This window comes from Pyrus communis, chromosome 5, assembly GCF_041283825.1.
Source record: "Pyrus communis isolate YQ-2024b chromosome 5, ASM4128382v1, whole genome shotgun sequence".
In the NCBI taxonomy this organism is placed as follows: domain Eukaryota; kingdom Viridiplantae; phylum Streptophyta; class Magnoliopsida; order Rosales; family Rosaceae; genus Pyrus; species Pyrus communis.
This window is the reverse complement of record NC_142569.1, coordinates 4,003,990-4,026,156: the sequence shown is the minus strand read 5'-3', so window position 1 is coordinate 4,026,156 and position 22,167 is coordinate 4,003,990. Positions and strand designations below refer to the sequence as shown.

The 22,167-nt window shown below is 35.4% G+C and overlaps 2 protein-coding genes and 2 long non-coding RNA genes across 7 annotated transcripts; all 4 read right to left on the bottom strand.

Annotated features, from left to right (window-relative positions):
• Positions 1 to 467: 467 nt before the first annotated feature.
• Positions 468 to 7,521, bottom strand: LOC137725963 (putative LRR receptor-like serine/threonine-protein kinase RFK1). 2 transcript variants are annotated; one of them, XM_088693841.1, is made up of 25 exons: positions 7,366 to 7,514; positions 6,648 to 6,822; positions 6,456 to 6,527; positions 6,273 to 6,341; positions 6,124 to 6,195; positions 5,910 to 5,981; positions 5,745 to 5,816; positions 5,586 to 5,657; positions 5,406 to 5,477; positions 5,245 to 5,308; positions 4,969 to 5,018; positions 4,811 to 4,882; positions 4,645 to 4,713; positions 4,281 to 4,346; positions 4,028 to 4,090; positions 3,893 to 3,940; positions 3,739 to 3,782; positions 3,162 to 3,553; positions 2,874 to 3,072; positions 2,482 to 2,622; positions 2,200 to 2,315; positions 1,877 to 2,087; positions 1,451 to 1,685; positions 1,198 to 1,345; positions 468 to 1,081 (listed from the first exon to the last, which is right to left on the bottom strand). In XM_088693841.1, exons 1-25 carry the CDS (start codon positions 7,475 to 7,477, stop codon positions 746 to 748), a joined length of 3,042 nt encoding a protein of 1,013 aa, XP_088549967.1. In that variant the 5' UTR covers positions 7,478 to 7,514; the 3' UTR covers positions 468 to 745. The 2 variants fall into 2 exon arrangements, with proteins under 2 accessions (XP_088549967.1, XP_068320909.2); XM_068464808.2 differs by lacking the exon at positions 4,969 to 5,018 and having other exon boundaries at positions 5,237 to 5,308; positions 7,366 to 7,521.
• A 1,579-nt stretch (positions 7,522 to 9,100) lies between these two features.
• Positions 9,101 to 9,553, bottom strand: LOC148696586 (uncharacterized). Its single transcript, XR_015962294.1, has 2 exons — positions 9,426 to 9,553; positions 9,101 to 9,324 (listed from the first exon to the last, which is right to left on the bottom strand). It is a non-coding gene; the product is annotated as an uncharacterized LOC148696586 (long non-coding RNA).
• A 148-nt stretch (positions 9,554 to 9,701) lies between these two features.
• LOC148696585 (uncharacterized) lies at positions 9,702 to 13,812 on the bottom strand (the record flags this gene model as incomplete). The annotated part of the gene is made up of 7 exons (XM_088693255.1): positions 9,702 to 10,047; positions 10,774 to 10,931; positions 11,059 to 11,191; positions 11,307 to 11,388; positions 11,752 to 11,876; positions 13,468 to 13,564; positions 13,674 to 13,812. Coding segments are annotated over 7 exons (948 nt in total), but the record flags the coding sequence as incomplete, so codon positions are not given.
• A 1,390-nt stretch (positions 13,813 to 15,202) lies between these two features.
• LOC137712679 (uncharacterized) lies at positions 15,203 to 21,283 on the bottom strand. Of its 3 annotated transcripts, XR_015962292.1 has the most exons (8): positions 21,020 to 21,283; positions 20,562 to 20,621; positions 20,218 to 20,458; positions 19,653 to 19,759; positions 18,874 to 18,916; positions 18,094 to 18,181; positions 16,999 to 17,066; positions 15,203 to 15,342 (listed from the first exon to the last, which is right to left on the bottom strand). It is a non-coding gene; the product is annotated as an uncharacterized LOC137712679 (long non-coding RNA). The 3 variants fall into 3 exon arrangements; XR_015962291.1 differs by lacking the exons at positions 15,203 to 15,342; positions 16,999 to 17,066 and having other exon boundaries at positions 17,848 to 18,177; XR_015962293.1 differs by lacking the exons at positions 15,203 to 15,342; positions 16,999 to 17,066 and having other exon boundaries at positions 18,005 to 18,181.
• Positions 21,284 to 22,167: the final 884 nt, after the last annotated feature.

The window sequence follows — 22,167 nt, the reverse complement described above, 5'->3', positions numbered from 1 at the left end:
TTGGCCCAAGGGTTAGAGCAAGTTGAGATAAGTTTAGAACCTAAAATTTGAGTTTTACTTCAAGAATTGGAGTTGGTCTTATATGTATTGGTCACACCTAATAATTAGTTTAACTTTCAACTTGAAAGGATGAAGACATTGGACTTTAACCAGGCTACTGGCGGAGCCCATTATGTCTCTGGGTACACAATGGGGATCAAGCCCAAAGGAAAGAGCAGATCATGTTATTCGTAGAGTACCCTTACGTAAATATAAGACTCCTCGTATTTTGCTTTCATTTGATCTTAGAGTCTCACTCGAAGCATGTTTATATTTATATGAAAGAAGAGAAGTCATGGATGAGTACGAGGTATACTCGTTGTCCAAGTATATGACGTAAACCCACATTATTGATCTCATACCTAAATGCTCGAGTATGACGTATTAGCTAATTTCAACTTGAAAACCGATTTTTCATTGCTTATGTCTTAGTAAAAGCCTGATATATTAAGAATGAGAATAATACTGATACCTTGCATACCGCTTTCTTACAAATACACATACCATCGGTATGGGAGCTATCCTAGGCACAGAAGCCTTCCAAATATTTAATATTTTTCTTAAGGAAGAGCATGTGTATTTGCTACAGAAACTCTAAACAATTAGTACGATAAAATTACAACAGGACAGAAAGCTAGCTAGACTGCTACTATATATGATGTCGTCAGGATTTTGATTCAAAATTGATTGAACTCGATTCATGGCCTCATGTAGAGGAAGAGTAAGGTGTGTAAGAAGTTACCAAACTCTCGGGTTGGCTTCCACTTGAACTTTGTGTTTGGCTTTGATGATGTCGATCTCTCACGGCCTTGAGCCTCCAATCTTCAGTATAATTTATCGCTTCTTGCTTTGTGTCCGGGACTGTTGTTCGTCCTTCAAGCATGCTCACCACCTCGGACATGGTAGGCCTAAGTGACGGAGAAACATTCGTGCACAGCAAACCGACTTTAATCATTACTTCTGCTTCTTTGTAATTGACTTCACTCCCTAAGCTCACATCTATCAGCTCCTTCAAGTTTCCACTTTGTTGCAACTGATAGGCCTGCATGCAACCACGGAAATTTCGCTTTATCGAAATATTTCTTACTGATTAACATAAAATTGTTGGAAAACCCACAAATTGTGCAGTAGCTCGAGAGATTGAAAGCTGTATGGTACCCAGTCTAGGAGACAGACACAAGTGTTAGTTGGTACATAGCTGTTCTTCTTCCCACTGGCAATCTCCAACGCAACAACTCCGAAACTGTAAACATCTGCCATGTAGGTCAAGTGACCCCATAGCGCATACTCTGGTGCCATATATCCTCTGCAAATTAAGATTGTCCCAATAATTTGTCACTTTCCAATTAAAACTATAAGACATACATACATATGTAAACGTGTGTCGAAAGAAAATGTTATGACAACTGACATGGTTCCTGCAACTTTGGTGCTGACATGTGTGCTCTCTTCACCATAAAGTTTAGCCAATCCAAAGTCCGATATTTTAGGGTTCAAATCCCCATCCAGCAGCACATTGGTAGCTTTTATGTCCCTGTGAACAATCTTGAGTCTTGATTCTTCATGCAGAAAAGCTAAACCTCTGGCTATCCCGGTACAAATCTTAAGCCGTGTAGGCCAGTCGAGTTTAACTCGGATCTCCGGGTCTATTTATCATACAACCAAAAATACTTCTTAGTGTACAAATAAAAAATCGATAAGCAAACCTGAAAACTTCCCTTAACAGAAACGTTAGAATTATAGACTGTCCAACAAGAAAAACCAAACGTTAAACGTCTTGTATATTCAGGTTTTAACTTGATCAGATTCTATTGAGTATTGACGTCATGAAAGTTACCGAATAAGGCATGCGCAAGACTATTGTTTTCCATGTATTCGTAAACCAGTAATAATTGATCCCTTTCAATACAGCATCCATGCAGTGTCACTAGATTCGGGTGTTGCAAGCAAGTTATCATGCCCATCTCATTTAAAAATTCGCGATTTCCTTGCTTTGAATTGGATGAGAGCTGCTTAACTGCTATCAATGAACCGTCAGGTAATTGACCCTGCATTCACACCATAATTTTTAGAATCTACTTTTAGCCATGAAGATTTGTATTACAAGAAAAGGACTTGCTTTGAGAGTTCTATATATATTCCAAAGAAAACCAGGGCTACCTTGTAGACAGGACCAAAACCACCTTCTCCAATCTTTCTTGCAGAATCAAAGTTGTTAGTGGCAGCTTTTATTTGTTTCAAAGTAAAAGTCCTCGTCTGCATATCTTGTCCAAGATCTGTCCAAGAAGAAATTAAAGTATGCCAAACATCTTTTCGCAGAATCGAAGTCTTTAGTAGCAGCCTTTAAATTGAGTATTAAGAAAGCTAGTTTTGTTTTCGATATACTTTTCAGCATGATGCAAGCTAGCAATTTGAGAATGGGATGTTTAATGTAATATGCACCTTGTTGTCTCCCCCTTTTTCCTCCCAAACATCCTTTCCACCAAAGGATTGCCAGTACGAATAGTGTTAGGCATCCCCCAACAACACCGGCAATGATGTAAATGGTTCGCACAGTTTCACCAGTTGTACACGGTTTAAAGACTGAACAAAAGAATAAGCCAGTTACGCTCACTCAAAAAAAGCATTCGAGCAAAAAGAAAGAAGATAATGCTGACTACAAAGATTTGGTCAGATGAGCAAAATCATGAAATGTGAACAATATTCAAAATGTGCTAATACTGCAGGAATGCCTTTCGTATTCTACAGTATCTTAGGAAGCCTTTTTGACAACCTTCAGTTTAAATGATCGTACTAAAATGATAGCGAAGGAAATGTACGCAAGATTGACTCACTGGAAACCACAGAGACAGCAGATATGAGGGGACCATAGTGTCCTTTCTCTGGAATCTTCGTTGTCCCTTTTCCAGCCCAGTAGAACCGGATCTCTAAGACGTTACTTGTCACATTGACATTATCTACTTGCTTAACTAATCTCTTTTGAGCCATGCCAGCCTCGTGTTCAATATTGAAATCCTTCCACACCAACCTTTCCTGAGAAAAAAAAAAAAAAAAAATGACCTTATCAAAACCTTAAGTTACAAGAACATAAAGATGGCAATCCTATTCGTGTTGCTAATTACCTGAACATAGATATCGAAAATACGCCTCCCAAGACTAGTGTATCTTTTGTCATTTGTGAATTTGATCTCCGCAAAGTGGAGAGTTATAGTGTAAATCCCATTTTCTAAACAACGGTGGAAATAAGTAAGTGAAAGCGGAGATATGCGTGCTGTTGTATATAGCTCAGAAAGATTGGAAGATGCCAGAGATACAAAGTAGCGTGTATTTTGCAGCTCGAAGTCATCCATGAAGTCACCAGAGCTACTAAATCCCCACATATTTTTCTCATTCCAAAAATATTTAGCGCTGCCACCTTCAACTCCCCCATCTTTTTCAAACCGGACATTTGTGTGATTCTCGTCATTGACAATTATATCGTTTCCGCCACAATTGACATGCATACAGTTTGAATCTGCCCAAAAAAATTGTCATGTGTGAACATAAATTCAAATATGGTGTAATTTCTGACATTATATTTCTATGTGCACATTCGTAAATGAACTCGACTCTGAATTTTTAGGTGTCCAATAAGGCTAATGAGATCAAATTAGTCTCATAGCAGTCCATAATACTTAAAACTCCAGCAAGTATGCTTACATCGTGGGCACTTAAAATTCTTCAAGCATGGAAGAATTCCCCTCCTGTCACAGATTGAGCTTAACGATGAATGCAAATTTTGAAGTTTAACTTTGGAAATTGAAAAGAAAAGATATGAAGAAAGAATCAATCAAAACAAAAAGAAGCATCTTACAAGTTGTTCTTCTCTGAAGAGCTCCGATACAAGTTTAGACTTAGATTCCTGAAAGATGACCGTGAAAAAACTGTTAGTTTTCCTGAACCACCATAATCTAAAAAGTAATCTATGGAGAATAGCATCTACTCATACAAGTTTTTTTTACAATCCAGCTTCTCAGGGCCTTGAAATGTGAAGTTATTGTACGACAAATCACTGTGAACAAAGCATAAAAAACAACTGTCAGTTTTGCAACAAAACAGGAACCTGAGCGCCACGGAATTACAAACAAGAAGGAGAAATTTGAAATATACAATGGTAGATACACATAATTTAGAACTTATTAGAATGCAGATATAAAATGGAAGCAGAAGCTAATAGAAAGCATCTCAGAAAACAAACTTACACTTTACTTCCATCTCGCAAGATTGACCTTGGCACGTTTCCACTTAACAGGTTGCCAGTCAAAAAGCTAATCAAACCAACTCAAAAGTATTAGTATTTGATATCTGGACTACCAAGAAAGATGCGAACTTCATCAGTTTGGTTTCATTTCCACGACATGGTTATTGGCGAAAAGCAAGTTGTTCAGATGAAAAACTGTAAATTTTTAGTGTGCAGATGAAGAAGTACATGCTTATATAAAAATCATCACGTCTTTTGTCCTGTAATAGTTATGAATTGTGTATCGAGAATTTGAAATCAACCGACTGTTCTCTGTTAGTTATTATAACTGGTTGTATCAAAACGTAAATTAATTTTGCACTTACACAAATTTTAAACGCTCAGCTCCTATAGTGGATGGAAGTTCGCCTGTTAACTTGTTGAAACTGACATCCCTATCACCATGTTATAATAACAACCAATTAGTCTCCACCCTAAGTCCTAACACAGATATCATTCAGCAGATACATTAAATAAACATTTATTACTTACAACATCTCCAGATTCTTCATGGACCAGACATATGCGGGGATCTCTCCGGAAATATTGCAGTTCCTCAAAACCCTTCAATTTGTTAAACAATCAGCATCAAACAGCTCTTAGTTAGAGGCTTATAGCTATTGAATAGAAAAGGAACAGCAGATACACACGATTTTTGGCAGAAGAACACAATGATGAGCACGAAATCCATGCTGACCAACTGTTAGGTCAAAAACCAGCGGTAATAAGCAAATCCAGTAAAATGCTTTCGTCGGCGGTTAATTTTGTTTTAAAATTTCATGAAAAATGGAATTTGTCTTTCCCAACAAGTAGTAAAACATGATTGTCTGTGTGCGTAAGTATTTGTTTGCACTAATACATGTATATGTAATCAACAAGGTTATCAAAGCATTAAACGGCGAGACGCTCGCAACATACAATCTTACTAGGCTTGTCATATTTCTCAGCAAAGGAAATTCCTGATTTGGTCCATTTATGTCACTAATCCTCCTGTATAAGATATGACATGATGCGCAGAATTATTAATCAAAGATCCACGAAAGATCATGCAGAAAAACTGAGCAGAATGAGAATGCAAATTACTCACAACTCCTTCAAATTGTTCAAAAGTGAAATATTTGATGGAATCGGTCCTTCCAGTCCACTTGAATGCATTTCTCTTTGACAAGGCAATTAGAAAAAGAAAACGATTAATACAGGGTATAAACTTTTAAATGGTCAGAAGGCAACGGGAACAACTTTTTTTACGAAAATATAAGGATCTTACAATCTTGTGAGGTTTTTCCAATTCTGCACCCAGTCGGGCAGTGTTCCACTAAAGTTGTTATCGCTTATTCGGCTGCATTTCATTAGAATTTTGCTGATTAATTAGTTATAAGCACCAGTTTAATGTTATAAAAGAACAGCAAATTTAATTAAACCTTACAAATCTGTTAAAATCTTTAACCCAGAAAATGTCTCTGGCAAGTATCCAGTCAGCTGATTGGAGGAAAGCGTCCTACATTTGCAACACGCAGTAATGAACTATCAACTCGACATAAAATTCTCTTAACTCCTTTTTAGAAATGTAAAGAGAGGTTTGATAACTTACAAAGTCTGCAAATTAACCAAATTCCCAAGCTTAGTAGGAAGACTACCAGAAAATTGGTTCGCCTCAAGGTTCCTGATGATTTACGAAAGAAAAAGAAAGAAAAGTTGATGTATCATTTTTATGAGTATATGAGTATATTTTCACAACAATCACAAGAACTTGAATCAAAATGCAGTGTTGAGATCCTAAACATAAACCAATTTTCAATACGTACAGGTCTGTCAGAGTGGTAATATTTCCCAACTCCTTTGGGATTTCCCCCGATAACCGATTGACAAGCACAGAGCTGCAGGAAATTCACTATTAGACATACGTACATAGCAACGAGATTAAAAACTTCTCACAGAAATTCAAAAGGCTCACATATAATTTAGTTTCATTGAAGCCCATTCCTGTGGTATTGTACCACTGAGATAGTTGTAAGAAAAATCACTACAAGAGAGAAACGTTACTTTGATTAATTAATTAATAAGTAAATAAAGATATGTAGCTTTCGATTCCGAATCTCCAATGTATATAATGTCAGTCAAATACGATAGCACTTACATTTTTCGAAGGTAAGGAAGCTTGACGAGTTGAGGTGGAAGCAACCCAGGTAAACTATAGCCCATGAGCGTTCTGTAACATTAAACACATGATATTAAAGTTGCAACTGAGATTCAGGGCTCTGTGACATGGAAGGCGTTGCCTTTTCTTAAGCCGAGATGGAAAAATCAATGTAAAAGTTAAGAGTCATACAGCGTTGCAATATGACAAACAGTGCTGTTCTCAAAGTCGCAATCACATTCAGTATTTCCTTCGGATCCCTTTGGTTGCTTCTCTGTTAGACCCACCGTTTCAATTCGGCAAGCACCAGCGTTAAAAGTCCAATATTTTGCACCCATCGTGGTAGCAATTTCTTGGAGAGCATAAACTAAAAGGCATCCAAATTCAAACGATACTATGAGTCATAGCATGTAGCAAATCAATACTATAAAGAAGCAATGAGTGAATGCCAAGACTAGATGCTATTTTATTTGAGAAGCTTATATGTTCTCTAGATTGCTTATGGAAGGTTCTGGCGACTGAAAACACTTCAAACTAGGATTGACAACAATACTTAAAAGTGCTTTTGCGTTGAGAAGCACCTAGCACTTCTTCAAGAAGCACTTGGATTGTCAATGGCATTCAGACATGTTTGTAACAAAAGCGCTTATATATGAGCGGTTTCCCGAGAAGCAGTCTCAAAAGGACGGCCTAATAGTGATAGCCTCGAAAATGAAAACCTACACAATTCTCAGTTTGGGTTGTCCATATCAGGCAGGCCATGCAGCTAATCCAAGCAACTTTGATGAGTCATTGTACGTACCAAAGACAAAGACTTTCTTCCCGCAGGACCGCACCACAACTTTTTCAGAACCAAACAGGCAACTAGGGATAGTAAACAGTAGAAAGATATATAGTAATAAGCACTCACCTTCCTGTTGGGGTAACATATTCAGCTGAGCAAGTCCCAGAAGTGTGGAGCAACTCAATGCAATAATAATGAAGCAAACAAAGAGAAAGAGGTTACCAGCCAGCTGCTGCATCGTCACGAATTATAACGAGATCAAAGCAACAATCATTGAAAGTTATGAGGACTCCATGAATGTGCTTAATATAGTGAGAGAAGTAGGTACTGTTTTTACTGTTCACTGTTGTGATTGGACGTGTTTTGTCGTCAATAGTCTGACGTGTAAAAAAAGTTAACATTGTGAAAAGAAGCTTTAGAAAAAAGTAGAAAGAAAATAATGCATATCTTTGTGAAAAGAAGAATGAATGCCCAAGTGGATTCAAACCAAAGGGAATGCTTTTAAGTGGAAAAAAACGTAACATTGTGAAAAGAAGCCTTAGAAAAAAGTAGAAAGAAAATAATGCATATCTTGTGAAAAGAAGAATGAATGCCCAAGTGGATTCAAACCAAAGGGAATGCATTTAGGTGGAATAGTCTTGTGATTGATTGATCGTAAGTATTTTTACAGAGAGTCTTAACGAAACATTTTTAGAGTTTGATCCATTTTAAACTGTGCGTCTATTAATTACAATCATTCGTTAAAAGGAAAAACCCTTTGATTCCAATAGGAATAAATCTTAACTTGGGGATTTGGGTTTTTGATTTTGCGATTGCACCTAGGTCTAGCCCTAGATTGCCTACGTACCCTCATTGAGGGATTAAGTCACTCGTAGTTCTTTATGTATTTGTTAGGGTTTGATGCCTTGTGCAGTTTCAGCTCGTGCAGGCAAGGAGCATTTGATGCCTTGTGCAGTTTAGGCTCTTGCAGGCAGGGACTTTGAGTCACTTGGAGCTTTTGACGCCTTGTGTAGTTTTAACTCATGCGAGCGAGAACTTTGAGCCATTTGAGCTTTTGATGCCTTTTGCACGCCTTGTGCAGTTTTAGCTCATGTGGGCGAGAACTTTGAGTCATTTGAGCTTTTGATGCCTTTTGCAGTTTCAGCTGGTGTAGGCAAGGGCTTTGTGCCACTTGGAGCGTTTGATGCCTTATGCAGTTTCAGCTCATGCGGGTAAGGACTTTGTGCCATTGGAATTTTTGACGCCTTATGCAGTTTTAGCTCGTGCGAGCAAGAACTTTGAGCCATTGGAGCAGACGCGGCTTCGTGCTATTTGAGTTTTGTCGCGGCTTCGTGCCATTTTGTATTTGATAACGCTTCTTGTCATTTGAAGCGACTTTGTGCAATTTGTAGCGGCTTTGTGCCATTTGATATTTGACATGGCTTTATGCCATTTAAGACTTTTCTTCGACTTTGTGCCATTTGACCACTTTAGGAATTTAACGGGAGCTTGATCCATTTGGACGTAGTGCAAATCCACTAATTTGAGATGGTAAGTCCATCGAGCTTTTTGCTTTGAGATGATTTGCGTCTATGGTATTAGGAGTAACTAGAAAGGAGTACCCGCATGTTGTCGCGGGTTTAAAATTTATATCAAATAGTTTACGAATAATGTAAAAATAGATACAATGTTAAGATCAACAAAGAGGTTAGAAAAGCTTTATAGGTAAACAGTTGAATTTGGAGAACTTGAGATTTAAATATTGCAGTCATCTATTATAGTGGAGTGGTTCTAGCTGTTCTTCTACTGGAACCAGCATTTGGGTACAAAAAATTACAAAATACTGGTCTATGTACATGTAAAAAATATTAGTCATCTAACATAGTTTGGTAGTTGTATCATCTTTTCAACTGGAACCAGCAATGGAATACACAAAAGTAACAGACGCTAGTGTATGAACATGCAAAAAAACATTGCCAAGTTCTGAGGAAAGAGAGATATTTACATGTCATAAAACACTTGGATATATTAACAGATGATATTATATGCTTCTGAGTGGGGCAGCTGCAGTTTTGGTTTAATAATGCTGATCATTAACAAAATAACCTAATCACAGAAAAGAAAACAAAATATATTTAGATAACTGTTAAAGTTTGTTTTTAAATGTGTTTACAGTGGAAGAAATGATAAAGCAGAAGCATATTTACCTAGTCTTTTTTTGGCGGGGTGATGTCTCTTTTTGCACCAGTTGGGGACGATTTTTTTTTCAATGATTTGATAAGAACCTCATCAAATTGTTTTAGATTGGTCTTCGATACTTCTTCCAACTCACTGTTTGAAATGGGAAGTTAGTGTTAGAATATATAGGTACATGATGATTTAAAATTGGTAATTACAAAAGGAACATAAAAAAAAACCTGTGTTCACCACTGGTAAAGAGAGCTTTCCTGATGGACTCTCGTTTTTGTTTATATGATGGTCCACTTGTTTCTGCTATTGAAGTGGAGGATGACATGGTGGTAGAAGATACTGTAACTTCTTGGGCCAATGGTTGTGGAATGATTGGTTCCACGACTGTATCCTCAGACACATTGTAAATAAGGATATCACTCAAATTAAAAGTGTTTCTTCTGTTCCCAAATCGCAAGTGAAATTTTTTTTTTCTGCCCAATCAACCTTAGAAACTCGTTTGGCAACAGTTGTTGGTCAACCAATTGATTCAGTACCAAGTCCTTGCATGGGATACCAACAAGTTTTTCGCCAGACTTTCTAATTATCAGAGCATTGATTTCATTAATGTCATCCTCAAGAACCAAATTGACTTTGCACCTGTATTAAAAATTAAAGTATATCAAGGAAAATAATCTGAAATTCAATATATATAAATAGAAATAAACCAGAAAAATCAAAAAGCGTGGTGTTTGTTTTGAAGTTAAATGCATAAGGATAACTATGTTTATTGAGTTCATTAACACCTTGTATTTATGGTAACCGCATGAAAATATGAGAAATGCAGAATATGCATGAATAGTAATCATAAACAGCATTGGAACAATTTTACGAAACTCAAATGAAAAGAACCTGATTGTAGTCGACAATTAATCAAAATAACATCGTGGAGAGTCTAAAAGTTGTATCAATTTTGTAGAGAAGGGTAAACCTGTATAACAACGATTACAATGTGGACGAAGATTTAATTGTATAACATAATGTACTTAAAAACTGTTTAAATTATTTGAAATTGAGAAAGGTTTCAAATTTCATTTTAACATCACAAAATTTAAGCAAAATATCATCCGTAAGAAAATTTTGGATACCAGATGTAGAAAACACTGGAAAAAAAAATGATGACTAAGCCTGATATGTAGTTTTCAATTTATCTAGACAATATATATTGAAATCACATTCAGGCAAATATGAGCAAAGATGTGAAAATGTGAAAAAAATAGATTTGGTAAATAATTATATTATATCAGCAATGAAAAAAAAAATGAAGGTGAGAAATATTTTGACAAATTTATCATGAACTTTGTAACAGTGCATGTTAAATATTACCAAGGAGTTGGAGTTTGGTTTGGATGTTTTTGACAAATGAGTTGTCCAGTTGTCAAGTCCTTGTGCATTTGTTTTAGACAGTTGGGGCATGCATTGTACCACCATTCGTTACGTGTGTCAAAACGCTTGATAGATGCTTTACATAGAAATGTATCATTCTGTAAAAGAGTTTGTAACAGTTTTGTATAAGCAATGGTAATCTTGTATACAATGTTTATTGGAAATGTAAAAATGTTGTTGTATATTTGTAAGAAAAGTTAAAAGAGATGTAATTAGATTTGATACCTTGTGCAAATCGGGATCTAGAAAAGCCAGCTCATTGATTGTTAATTTCTTGGCTGTGCGTAAAACTTCAGCCTCATTCACTTGTTTTGCGGAAGGTGCCAATATTTTTATAGGCATTTTACAACTTGCAAACCTAGAGAATTCAAAATGTAATATTATTTGAATAACTTGATAGAATTCAAATTTCTTTTGTTCTTATAATAGCAACCACATTATAATTTTGTTTGAAGACTCATATGAATACTTACACTAATTTGTATGCATTTACTTCTGGAAGATCCGGATCAACAAAGAAAAATGAGCAGCCAGTACTGTTCATCACAGTTTTTTCTGTGCATTGAAAAAAAAATAATAAGAAAGTGTAAAGAAAACACCGATAAGTATTTTTACTCACATAACCGAAGTTTTGGAATGGCATGGAACAATTAGTTGTGGCTATGATTGTGATTGGAGGGCACAAAGTTTTAACAAGCTGAAAAGAAAACAGGAAAATAATTAATAATAGTGACTGACAACTAATTTATTCAGGAATTGAAAATTAATTAATTAGTTATAAAACAAAGAGATGATAAGTGCAGGAAGTATGATAAAATGATGTGAGGAGAAAAGATTTAAACAATTTGGATAAAGCTATATAAAATAGAAAGAAAGAAAATAAAGATAAAAAGGTTTGGTTTTAAATAAGTCAAGTACCTATATAATGCCTGACTTTTAAACTTGTAAAAACGACAACAATTGGAAAAGGTAATGTTTCCACAGATGAAGAACAAAAATCGTCTACAACATCTGCCCATAGTGTAACAGTGAGTTGTTCCCTTCTGCACAGAAAACAAATTAGAACAAATAGATACATGCTTTTGAACATAAGATAAATTCTGAAAACAATTTCTAATGAGAATGATAAGAAGAAAAGGAAACTAATGAAAATGAATTGAAAATTTTTAGTTTTAATAAAAAATCATGTTATAAGTTTTGTTTAATGATTAGTACAAGGTCCATATTAAAGTAGTCCAACTAAAAATGACCCAACTATAATAAATTATGATTTTGTCGATTTTACCCCTAACTTTTTTAGTTGAATTCCAGATTTTCATCGTTAATGGAGTTCATCGTTGTTTTGCAGACCTTCTTCTTTTTCTTTAAAACAAAAATATAGATCCTCATGCTATTTAATTTATATTTTGTATTATTTCGTTGAAATGTGATCGTCGTTATTATTCATAGTGGGTTTGAGGTAATGTTTTTCAAATTTTCTTCGTCAGTGGAGTTCATCGTTTGTTTCTCTAGAAAATAAAATTGAGATCTGCATGCTATTCAATAACGACGGGTCACTGTTTCTGGATTTTAAGTAACATTGTTTCTGGAATCTAAGCCACTGTTTCCAAAGATAGTATTAGTTTTTCCAGAGACAGTGGTAATTTTTCCAGAGACAATGTTAGTTTTTCCAGAGACAGTGCTAGTTTTTCCAGAGTTTTTCCAAAGACAATGTTAGTTTTTCCAGAGACGAGTTTTTCCAGAGACAATGTTAGTTTTTTCAAAGACAGTGTTAATTTTTCCAGAGACAATGTTAGTTTTTCAAAGACTGTTAGTTTTTGTAGAGACAGTGTTAGTTTTTCCAAAAAGAGTTACGGATTCAAAACATAACGGGTCATATTGTTTTCTAAAAAAGTGGCAAAAAAAATCATATTATTTCCTAAAAATGTTTAACATTAACTGTTATGAAAGTTGAACGCCATGGTTGAAGTCACTTTTCTCTCTTTCTCGTCTATTTTTTCTATTTTCTTTTTCTTTTCCAGATTTTGTAATTGGGGAAGGTGGTTCTATCACAGGTAGAGATATATTTTTCTTTCTAGTTTTATGGAGAAATGGGTGCAAGGAATTAGAATTTTTTGTTTTTTCCTGTTCTATGGAAGATGGATTCAGTTTGAGTGTCCTTCTTCTTGATTCAATTGCACAACTCTTTTCCTGTTCGTTTCTTTTTAATTGTACTTTTGGAGATTGGATTCAATAATTTGGGATTTTTTTCTTCTTCTCAAAGTCTGGTTATTCTCCAAATCTGAATCTAATTTGGACAAGGAAATTCAAAAACTAATATATGCATCGAGAATGAAGGAAGAAAAACCTAGAAAACGAAACGCTGATCAATGCTCTGCTTAGACTGGCGTGAGTTTTCTCCTTCATGAGAACAAACAAGTTTCAGACCCAGCGCCTCCTTGTTGGGGTAATTTTGGAAACTTATTTTTGTTTCTGTTAGGCTTTGTAATTCAGCCCATGTAGAATTGGAGGTCTCTGTATTTATGGTTAATTTTGAGGTGCTTTTGATTAAAGAAAACTATAGGGTGGTTTTTTATTAAAATAATCTTGGTCTAAACCCTTTTCATTAAAGCTCCCTAAGAAAAAAGGAATAACCTGACATTTTGAATGTGTACGTCGCACTTATATGCTAGCCTTTGATTAATTTGTTTTTGTTCCAAATGTTGTAGTGCAGTGAGATGACCAATGACATCTTGCAATTGAAAAGGTAAATATAAAAAAGTTGTGAAAATTAATTAGACAAAAAATAAACATCAGTGTTTTTAATATGTATATATCTATTCCATGTATAATAATATCACCGCTAAGAATGTCAACCTTGTTCACGCGAGGATAAAGTCTGTTGTAATCCTGTAAAAAGAACTGGTGTCGGGAAATGGGTGGAAACACATTTGACAGCTTTTTGAAGATTGTTTTTGTCACATCCCAGCCCAGGGCGGATCACTTCCCGGGCCCGCTCCACCACCGTAGCACGATATTGTCCGCTTTGGGCCCCGACCACGCCCTCACGGTTTTGTTTCTGGAAACTCACACGAGAACTTCCCGATGGATCACCCATCCTGGGAATGCTCTTGCGCACTTCTCACTTAACTTCGGAGTTCCTACGGAACCCGAAGCCAGTGAGCTCCCAAAAGGCCTCGTGCTAGGTAGGGATTGGAATATACATTTATGGATCACTCCCCTGGGCGATGTGGGATGTCACAATCCACCCCCCTTAGGGGCCCGACGTCCTCGTCGGCACATTTTCGGCCAGGGATTGGCTCTGATACCAATTTGTCACATCCCGGCCCAGGGGGGACCACTTCCCGGGCTCACTCCACCACCGTAGTACGATATTGTCCATTTTGGGCCCCGACCACACCCTCACGGTTTTGTTTATGGGACCTCACACGAGAACTTCCCGATGGGTCACCCATCCTGGGAGTGCTCTCGCGCGCTTCTCGCTTAACTTCGGAGTTCCTACGGAACCCGAAGCCAATGAGCTCCCAAAATGCCTCGTGCTAGGTAGGGATTGGAACATACATTTAAGGATCACTCCCCTGGACGATGTGGGATGTCACAATTTTACCACTAAATATAAACTGAGTATAATGCGGTACTACATTGTACTGCCCTCTTATTTTAGTGGTCCTAAAATTTGTGATTTCATAGCAACCGCCAGGTTCAATTTTTGACGCTACAATCTCGTAGTCAATGTCTGATGTGGAACCTTCAACTTCTTTATAGTTGGTTATGTAAATAAAGAGAACGGTAAAAAAAACAAAAAGAAACAAAGTTAAAAGGGAGACTAATATACAAATTAAAATAAATATTTAAATTGTTAACATGGAGAGATGCAATAACATGAAGAGATAAAATGAACAAAAATAGTTAAAGTGATTTGAAGCAATATTTAAAAAAATTAAGAAACAGAAATATTATGCAAAAGTATAAACAGAGTCAAGTTCGTTTAAAAATATTTGGTTTCTATGTTGATTACCAATCTGAATGGATTATATGGTATTGCTGGAAAAAAAAAAATGTCTAGTTCATTTTATGGAATGAAAGAATGATGTAAAACAAATAATTGTTGATTAAAATAAAAGGTTGTTTTCTCACCGTTTCATCAAGCAAAATGCAGTGCAGAGATGTGTATTTTTTATTAGTTTAGAGAATTACTGATTTCCATATTCTACACACGCGAACTTTTACTTTATCAGCTTTTGTGTACGGACGTAATTCAGAGATTAACCATATATAAATTTTATAAATTATAGAATTGTTATGATACATATGTTAAAATAAATATTTAAATAAGTAATAATTTCTTAGATATTAGTTGCATGAGAATATTATCTTACCTAAGTAATCTAGATAAATAAGGAGACAGAAGCTTGTTTATGATCAATTACCTAACAGACTAAACCTCAACCTTGAGTGGCAAGAGACGGTGCAGCAGCCAAGTTATCGCCGTCTCTGTACAAACAAAACCTGCAAAACAAACCATGAACCAAAAAAAAAAAAAAAACAAATTATATATCATAAATTTCAAGAAGGCTGAGAAACTAAATTTTAAAAAGAGCAAACAGAAAAAACCAGCAAAGACCTTTCAATTTTAAACAAACAAAACAACAGATCAATTTCGTTATCTCTTGTTCAATGTCTACACAAATCGTTCGTCCCAATAACCCACAATTGGCAAAGCTAAACAATTTTAAAAAAAAATAAAAAAAATTAATAGAAAACATTCCATCCCATTGATATCGTGCATCTCTTCTATATATCGTCCGCATCTGAGACCAAATAAAAACGTCTAAATTGAACTAAACCACCCATGAAAAGCCACAATACAAACTGGGCTAAAACATTTACCCAAAAAAAATATTTAACTTTTTATATTTTCGAATCTAAGAAAACGAAACTTACAGTTTGAAACAAAACGAAAAAGTTGAAATACCTTACACTGATTCGGTGTTGACTGAGGAAACGAAGAGGTGAGAACGACAGAAACGGGTATGGGAAACGGAGAGCTTGGAAAGCAATAGAAAAGCATCAATGGGTATGGGAGAGGGAACAAAAAGCAGGGTGCGGGGTATAGAGTGAAAAGCAAACCTCACGATGATCAACATGTGGTAGGAGTTATTATGCATCACATTTTTTTAATACTTTTTCGGTCTTCCCACCAACTATACATGAGTTTAAAAAATAAGGTAGGAATAAATTTTTATTGTTAGTTGTGCCACAAAACACGTGATCCGGTCTTAATCACATTTTTTAAATATTTTTTTTTTGTTTTCCCACCAGCTATGCATGGGCAGACGAGGAGAGCCGAAACAGAAGGCAGACAAAAAATGGAGTGAAAAGAAAAAAAAGGAAATTAACCAGAAAGTTAGGCATTTAGTATATACTAGAAATATTGCCCGCGCGTTGCTGCGGGATTAGAAACCGTATGAAATAAATATGTTTCGAAGCTATAAGAGATTGTTAAAGAAGGTTAATGTTATTTACACTGAAAGATGTTTGAGCTTTTTGAAAGAATTTTTGCATGAAGAACAGAAATTGGGTGAATGAAGCTCTTGGAATTCTTTAAACCACTCTATAAATAGCATGACATGTGATTGATTGATAGTGTAACAAAAATTAGTAAAAGAGTGTAAGAGTATTATATGTATTATATATGAAACTATATTATTGGAACCACCTAATGGAAAGCTGGAGTGCTAAGGTATACTCAGTTATAGTTTCAAACCCAATAAAAGAATGCAAGACAGAATATATACACATAAAAGTAAAAACTATTAAGTTTGACAGATACGAATTATTGAGCTTGCAGAAAATGTGAAGAGTGATTGAGAAAAGGGAGCACTAAATTAACTGTTTTTCCTTTCCTTCCCTTCCCTTCCCTCGCTACATAAACAGTAGAGTAGCTCTCGTTTTTCAGTTTTTTTTCACGCCATTCTTCATGCCAAACCAAAATCAACAACTAAATTATAACATGCATGTTAATAATACCATGAAAAATTCCACTTCATTATATATGCATATTATTTTCTTAGTTCATATATGAATTGGATATTATCTCTTCCAAAACCACCAACCAAAATCACTTCTCAAAGAGATTATAAATAGAAGAGAGTGCAAGCTTACCCAAAGCCAATTTCGCGTAGTAGCATTGTGCTACTCTCTCCATTTTCTTATTTTTGACCCAACAATCTCTGCATTTAAACGCATAATGGTTTTTTTATTTTTTTTTTTATATATATATATAAAAAAAAATTTCAGTAAGCCCGTATCAATTCCAGAAAATTTTAAGTTTAAAACCGAAATTAGGCATAATCAAAGATGGACCATTTCATCATCATATACGAAAGGTATCAAAACATACCAAGAAAAGGGTAGGCAACAAAAACAAATTGAACGCAGAAACTCAACAAAATAAACAATTTAGAGCGGTTAAGCATCTAAGGTACAATATTAAAGATCATAGAAAATAAGAACTTACAGAGATTATCAGGCAGTTTCTGGTTTTTGAATTTGGGATTAAATGATTCAAATAAGCACTTGAAAGAATGATTGATAACAAAAATCTAAAGTCAACACAACATGCAGTCATCTACAGAGCTCAAATACACATTCACTAAACATAGTCCACCTTCAATCCACACATATTTGGTTAAAGGAAAAACGCGAGTTTAACCTGTTGTGTCACCACAACATCTTGAGGATCATCCGTGAGGAGCAGAATGCAAAGTTTGTACAAAAAGAAGTGTTGTTTTCAATGTTAGGGTGCCTTCAACATATGAGATACATACACCAAAAAAACATTATTAGTGATCCCTATGCATATTGTTTCTCTGAGTATTCCAATTCAGCAGTCCTAGATTCTTAACACAGTGGCACTTGGCTGTTTCTCTTACTCTATGAACTGTTTTTTCTTTAAAGCACATTCTGCTGATAAATAGATTATTCACAAAAATTATGAAATACAATTGGACATTAAGTGCTAATAATTTTCATAAATTGGCTAGTTACATTTCCTTACAACTTGAGTGATGTCTAAAATAAATGATGGATGAGGTTATAGTTTATAAGTTTCACAGTTACATTTACCCACAATTTAAGTGGTATATTTAAACTCCAAATGATGCACAGGTTATCAAGCAGTTACATCATTATTTTAAAAATTCACATCCAATAAGAGTATAAATACACCTAATTGGTAATATCTTGAGAGAGAGATACATGGCAATGGGTTGACTTGCAATGAATGGCAATGGGTCGACTTGCAATGAACTAAGAACTCAACTTTTTCTTATGATTACGTCACTACCTTCAAGAAATACATTAATCAGTAAAATCAGAAGTGACAACACAAAAGAAAATCCCAAGTAAAGTTCTCATTAGCAGTGAAATTATTAGTACTGCACTAAAAGATTTAGAGATAAGGAGATAATGATTTAAACAATATTATCTCAATCATCGTTCTGATAAAGAGAATACGTTACTTGTCCAAAACTACCAATCAGGACCACGGATCAAAACTAACAGTCAAAACCTTTCATAATAGTAAATTATTGTTCTTTCTTAAGATTCCAAATACTTGGATACACAATCCTTTTATAGTTGATATGGACACTTGACCCTCATCAGTCTTATATACTCCCCTCGTGGCCATGGGACTTTTTTATGAGAGCATTAGATAGAAGGGCATGCTTTGAGTATTCAAAATTTTCAATTTCTCAGTTTTCTCTAAACCTCATGATATGCCGATAATAGTTAAAGATGAATGAACAAAATAAAAGAAATAAAAAAATAAAAAATAAAAAAAGGGGTTAAAACCAAAGGAGAACCGAAATAGAGAAACGAAGAATGAAAACCATAAATGGAACCCAAACGCAAAGAGAGTGAGAGAGTTAAACCCAAAAGCTTAACCCAATCTCATTTGCATACCATTTGACCATATTAAGAAAAATATGAAATTTGCACCCCCATTTGACCATAATAAGGATAGAGGGCACTCACATCATTGTAGTAGTACTCTTCTTTGTTATGCTTTTCCCCAAAACTGCCATAAAAAAACCCAGAAAGCATAAAAATTTAGAAGCAGAAAAGAAAAGGTTCAAAATTGCCATTGGAAATGCAGAAGGTACAGATGGAAACTAAATTGAATTATTATGCCCTCTCTCCTCCTTCCTCCATATACTGGTAGTTACAGTCAATCTATTTAACTTATTCCCAACTTCATCAAAACAACCAAGAAGTATAAAACAGCAAGGTTAATTCTCACTTTCTTTAATCAAAATGAATTCTACTTCTTCCCATCTATTTGCACATCCCTTCAACACTCTCAATTGATATTAAGACAGAAAACAAATTGTTGCAAGAAAGAAGTGAGAGGAAACATCGAGAAGGGAAGCCGAACAGTGAACAACCTGTGTAATTTTGTGAAGATTGGCAAAGAGATCCTATAGAGATGGGAGAAAATGACACTGAAATAGGAATCCCGACCCAAATATCATCCCAGAAACAAAACTTCCCCCTTTCCAACTGTGAAAGGAAGATTACAAAAGAACATGGAAAGGACCTGAGCTTGTCTTTCCATAGGCATCCCCACAACCCTCTAATAAACTCGAATAAGTCACGTCATGCAACATATATTTATTCCATAGTCCATACAACAAAATTCCACATAGAATTAGTTCCCAAGAGTAGCGAAGAAATTATTAATGTTATTTAGTCATACACTTTCATATATACTAAGCAATATTACCCTCACCAGTCATTTCCAAGTCAATCCATACCTGTGGCATTTTGTACTCTTCTGGAGGTATATCTGTAATTTGCTTACTAAGCTTCTCATTTACCAGCGACATGTTATCAGAGTCGTTGACTTTTTTCTTGCTATTGCCTACCTCAAAAGATGCATAATCAGAACGAAGATACTCATATTTTTCAATCCGCATAGAGGGATTATCAACAAATATTCACCTAAGTAAATCATTTATTATGGTTATTACTTATTATATATGCCCAATGCCTAGTCTATCAAGAATGTTGCTTACATTTCGAGAAAAAATATGCTAAGAAATAAATTTTTTTTGTTTATAAACAAAAACTTATACTTCAGCTTCATCAAAATTGCAGGATCCATTAGAGAAATATTAAGAAAAATAACATAAAATGGTAGTTCATAGATTCAGTTGAGTTGTAAATGTTAGTATATAGCATCCAAATATATTGGAAAGATAAAAGTAAATAGTAATCAACGAAATTTTCCTGGTAGAACTTCGCCCTGGAAATTGTCGAAACCAGCTCAATTTACAGGAATCAAACAGAGGATAAGAGAAAATTTGTCCGAGAAAATACCATGGTTGCGAATGAGCTGACGACAACAAAGGGAGAGACAGCGGCGAAGGGCTGGAGTTTCTGGAACTCTCATCGTCTGCTGGTGTGGAGTAAAACCTAAAACACTAATGTGCGATTTTTAGTAGGTTTTTGGGTAGAACCAGAAAATCAGCCCTACATCCCTCCCTCACTTTTTGTCCGTCTCCAATCGCTCAATCCTACCCCTTTTTTGACAACCATACTTCTCCCTCTCTCTCTGTCTCTGTCATTTCAAAGTCACATTCTTTATCAAATACAACAACTGGATTTTGACCCAAAAAATAAAAACTGGATAATTCACACAGATTGAAAAAAAACCTACTCACATCGAGACGGAGATATTTCGGAAGCAGCGCAAAGTAGTCATGTGGAAGATCAAAGCTGTTCTGCATAGGAAATAATAAAATTGAAAAAAAAATCAAAAACTTTAAATTACAACTAAATTTATTCATTTCTGAATTGAAATCCAAAAAAAAAAAAATGCAAAATTTAAGCAATGCAGAGAAAACCCAGATCCTATCCCAAATTTGTACTCGAAGCCTTTTTACAAATCCCCCAAACATGAATCAGAGAATAAGTAGAGGATTGAGTATGGGGGAGGAGAGACTGCAAGAGAGAGAAAGAGAAGAGAGAGAGAAAGTGTGTGTGTTTGAGCGCAGTGGTGCTGTTGCAGACGGCACAAAGGGATAAACCCAAACTTCAAAGCTAAAAAAAAACCCATAAATCCCTAACAACCTAGACCATAGATTTGAACAATCAAGAAGCTGCTGAATCAAAAATAAACCTTCAGGGGTTTCTCTGGCTAGAAAAACCGCCGTCGGCAGAGATTTGCGAGCCGATTGAAGCAGAGATTTGTGACAGAGAGGTGGAAACGAAACGAAAAGTTGAGAAACTTCTAGCCGCTCTAGGGTTTTCAATGAAAGAAATTCGCAAGAGTGGAGCAGTTTTCCGGGAAGAAAACCGCAGTGGATAATCGGCGAGAGAAAGATGCAAACGTTGGACATTTGATAAGAAGAAGCGGAGGAACAGCGCGAGTGAACTTGATCTCAGAAAGCTCTCGAGAAGCAGAAAAGAAAGAAGAAGAGCGCGACCCGTGAATTCCTTTTCCACGATGACCAACACGTGGATATCAGGGTAAAACTGTAAATTCAATGTTCAAAACAGAGAAAAAAGCTTGAGAATTAGCAGCAGCAAAGGGCATTTTTGCCACTTTACTGTCCGTGAACAGTACACCAAAGTTTGGGTTTTAGTATAGAAATAATATAATTTGCATTCACGAATTGTCACCGTTAATGTTGTCTCCATGTTTAATTGCACCATATTCAGTCAACGGAGCCCGCGTTTAATGTTCAAGTGAGTGGCATTAGGGGCGGGTTCGGTTCAAAACGGTTCGGTTTTTTGCCAAAACCGAAACCAAACCGAAATTTCGATTCGGTTCGGTTCGGTTCATTTTTTTTTCGGTTTTTTATTTTTATTTTTAAATGATGTAAATGGAAGGAACCTACCTATCAACCTCCCAGTTCTCATATATCAGAGAATTGAGAGCCTCAAAATCCTGAATATATTCAAGTAATTCAACTACTTGTGATCAAGCAGAACGAATTCAAATTTTCAAAAGTTAAGCAAATACATAAACATATATTCTTCAAGGAAATGTACATCGCCAGGATTCAAAATTCAAAAACTTTAAAATTTACAAAATCATGAAATAACTCAACAAATTAACTGATCGATGCAAATCGAAAAAAAAAAGAAGCAATTGGGTTCTTCTAAATACCATAATCGGACTTCAATAGCGCATGCCCAGTGCCCACATTCAAATTCATAGTCAAGTCCACAATAGATCTAGAAAATTCCAAAACATATTTAGAGAAAAATACAAACTTTTTCACCTTAAATTACATAAATTTCAAATGGGTAACCATACAATTA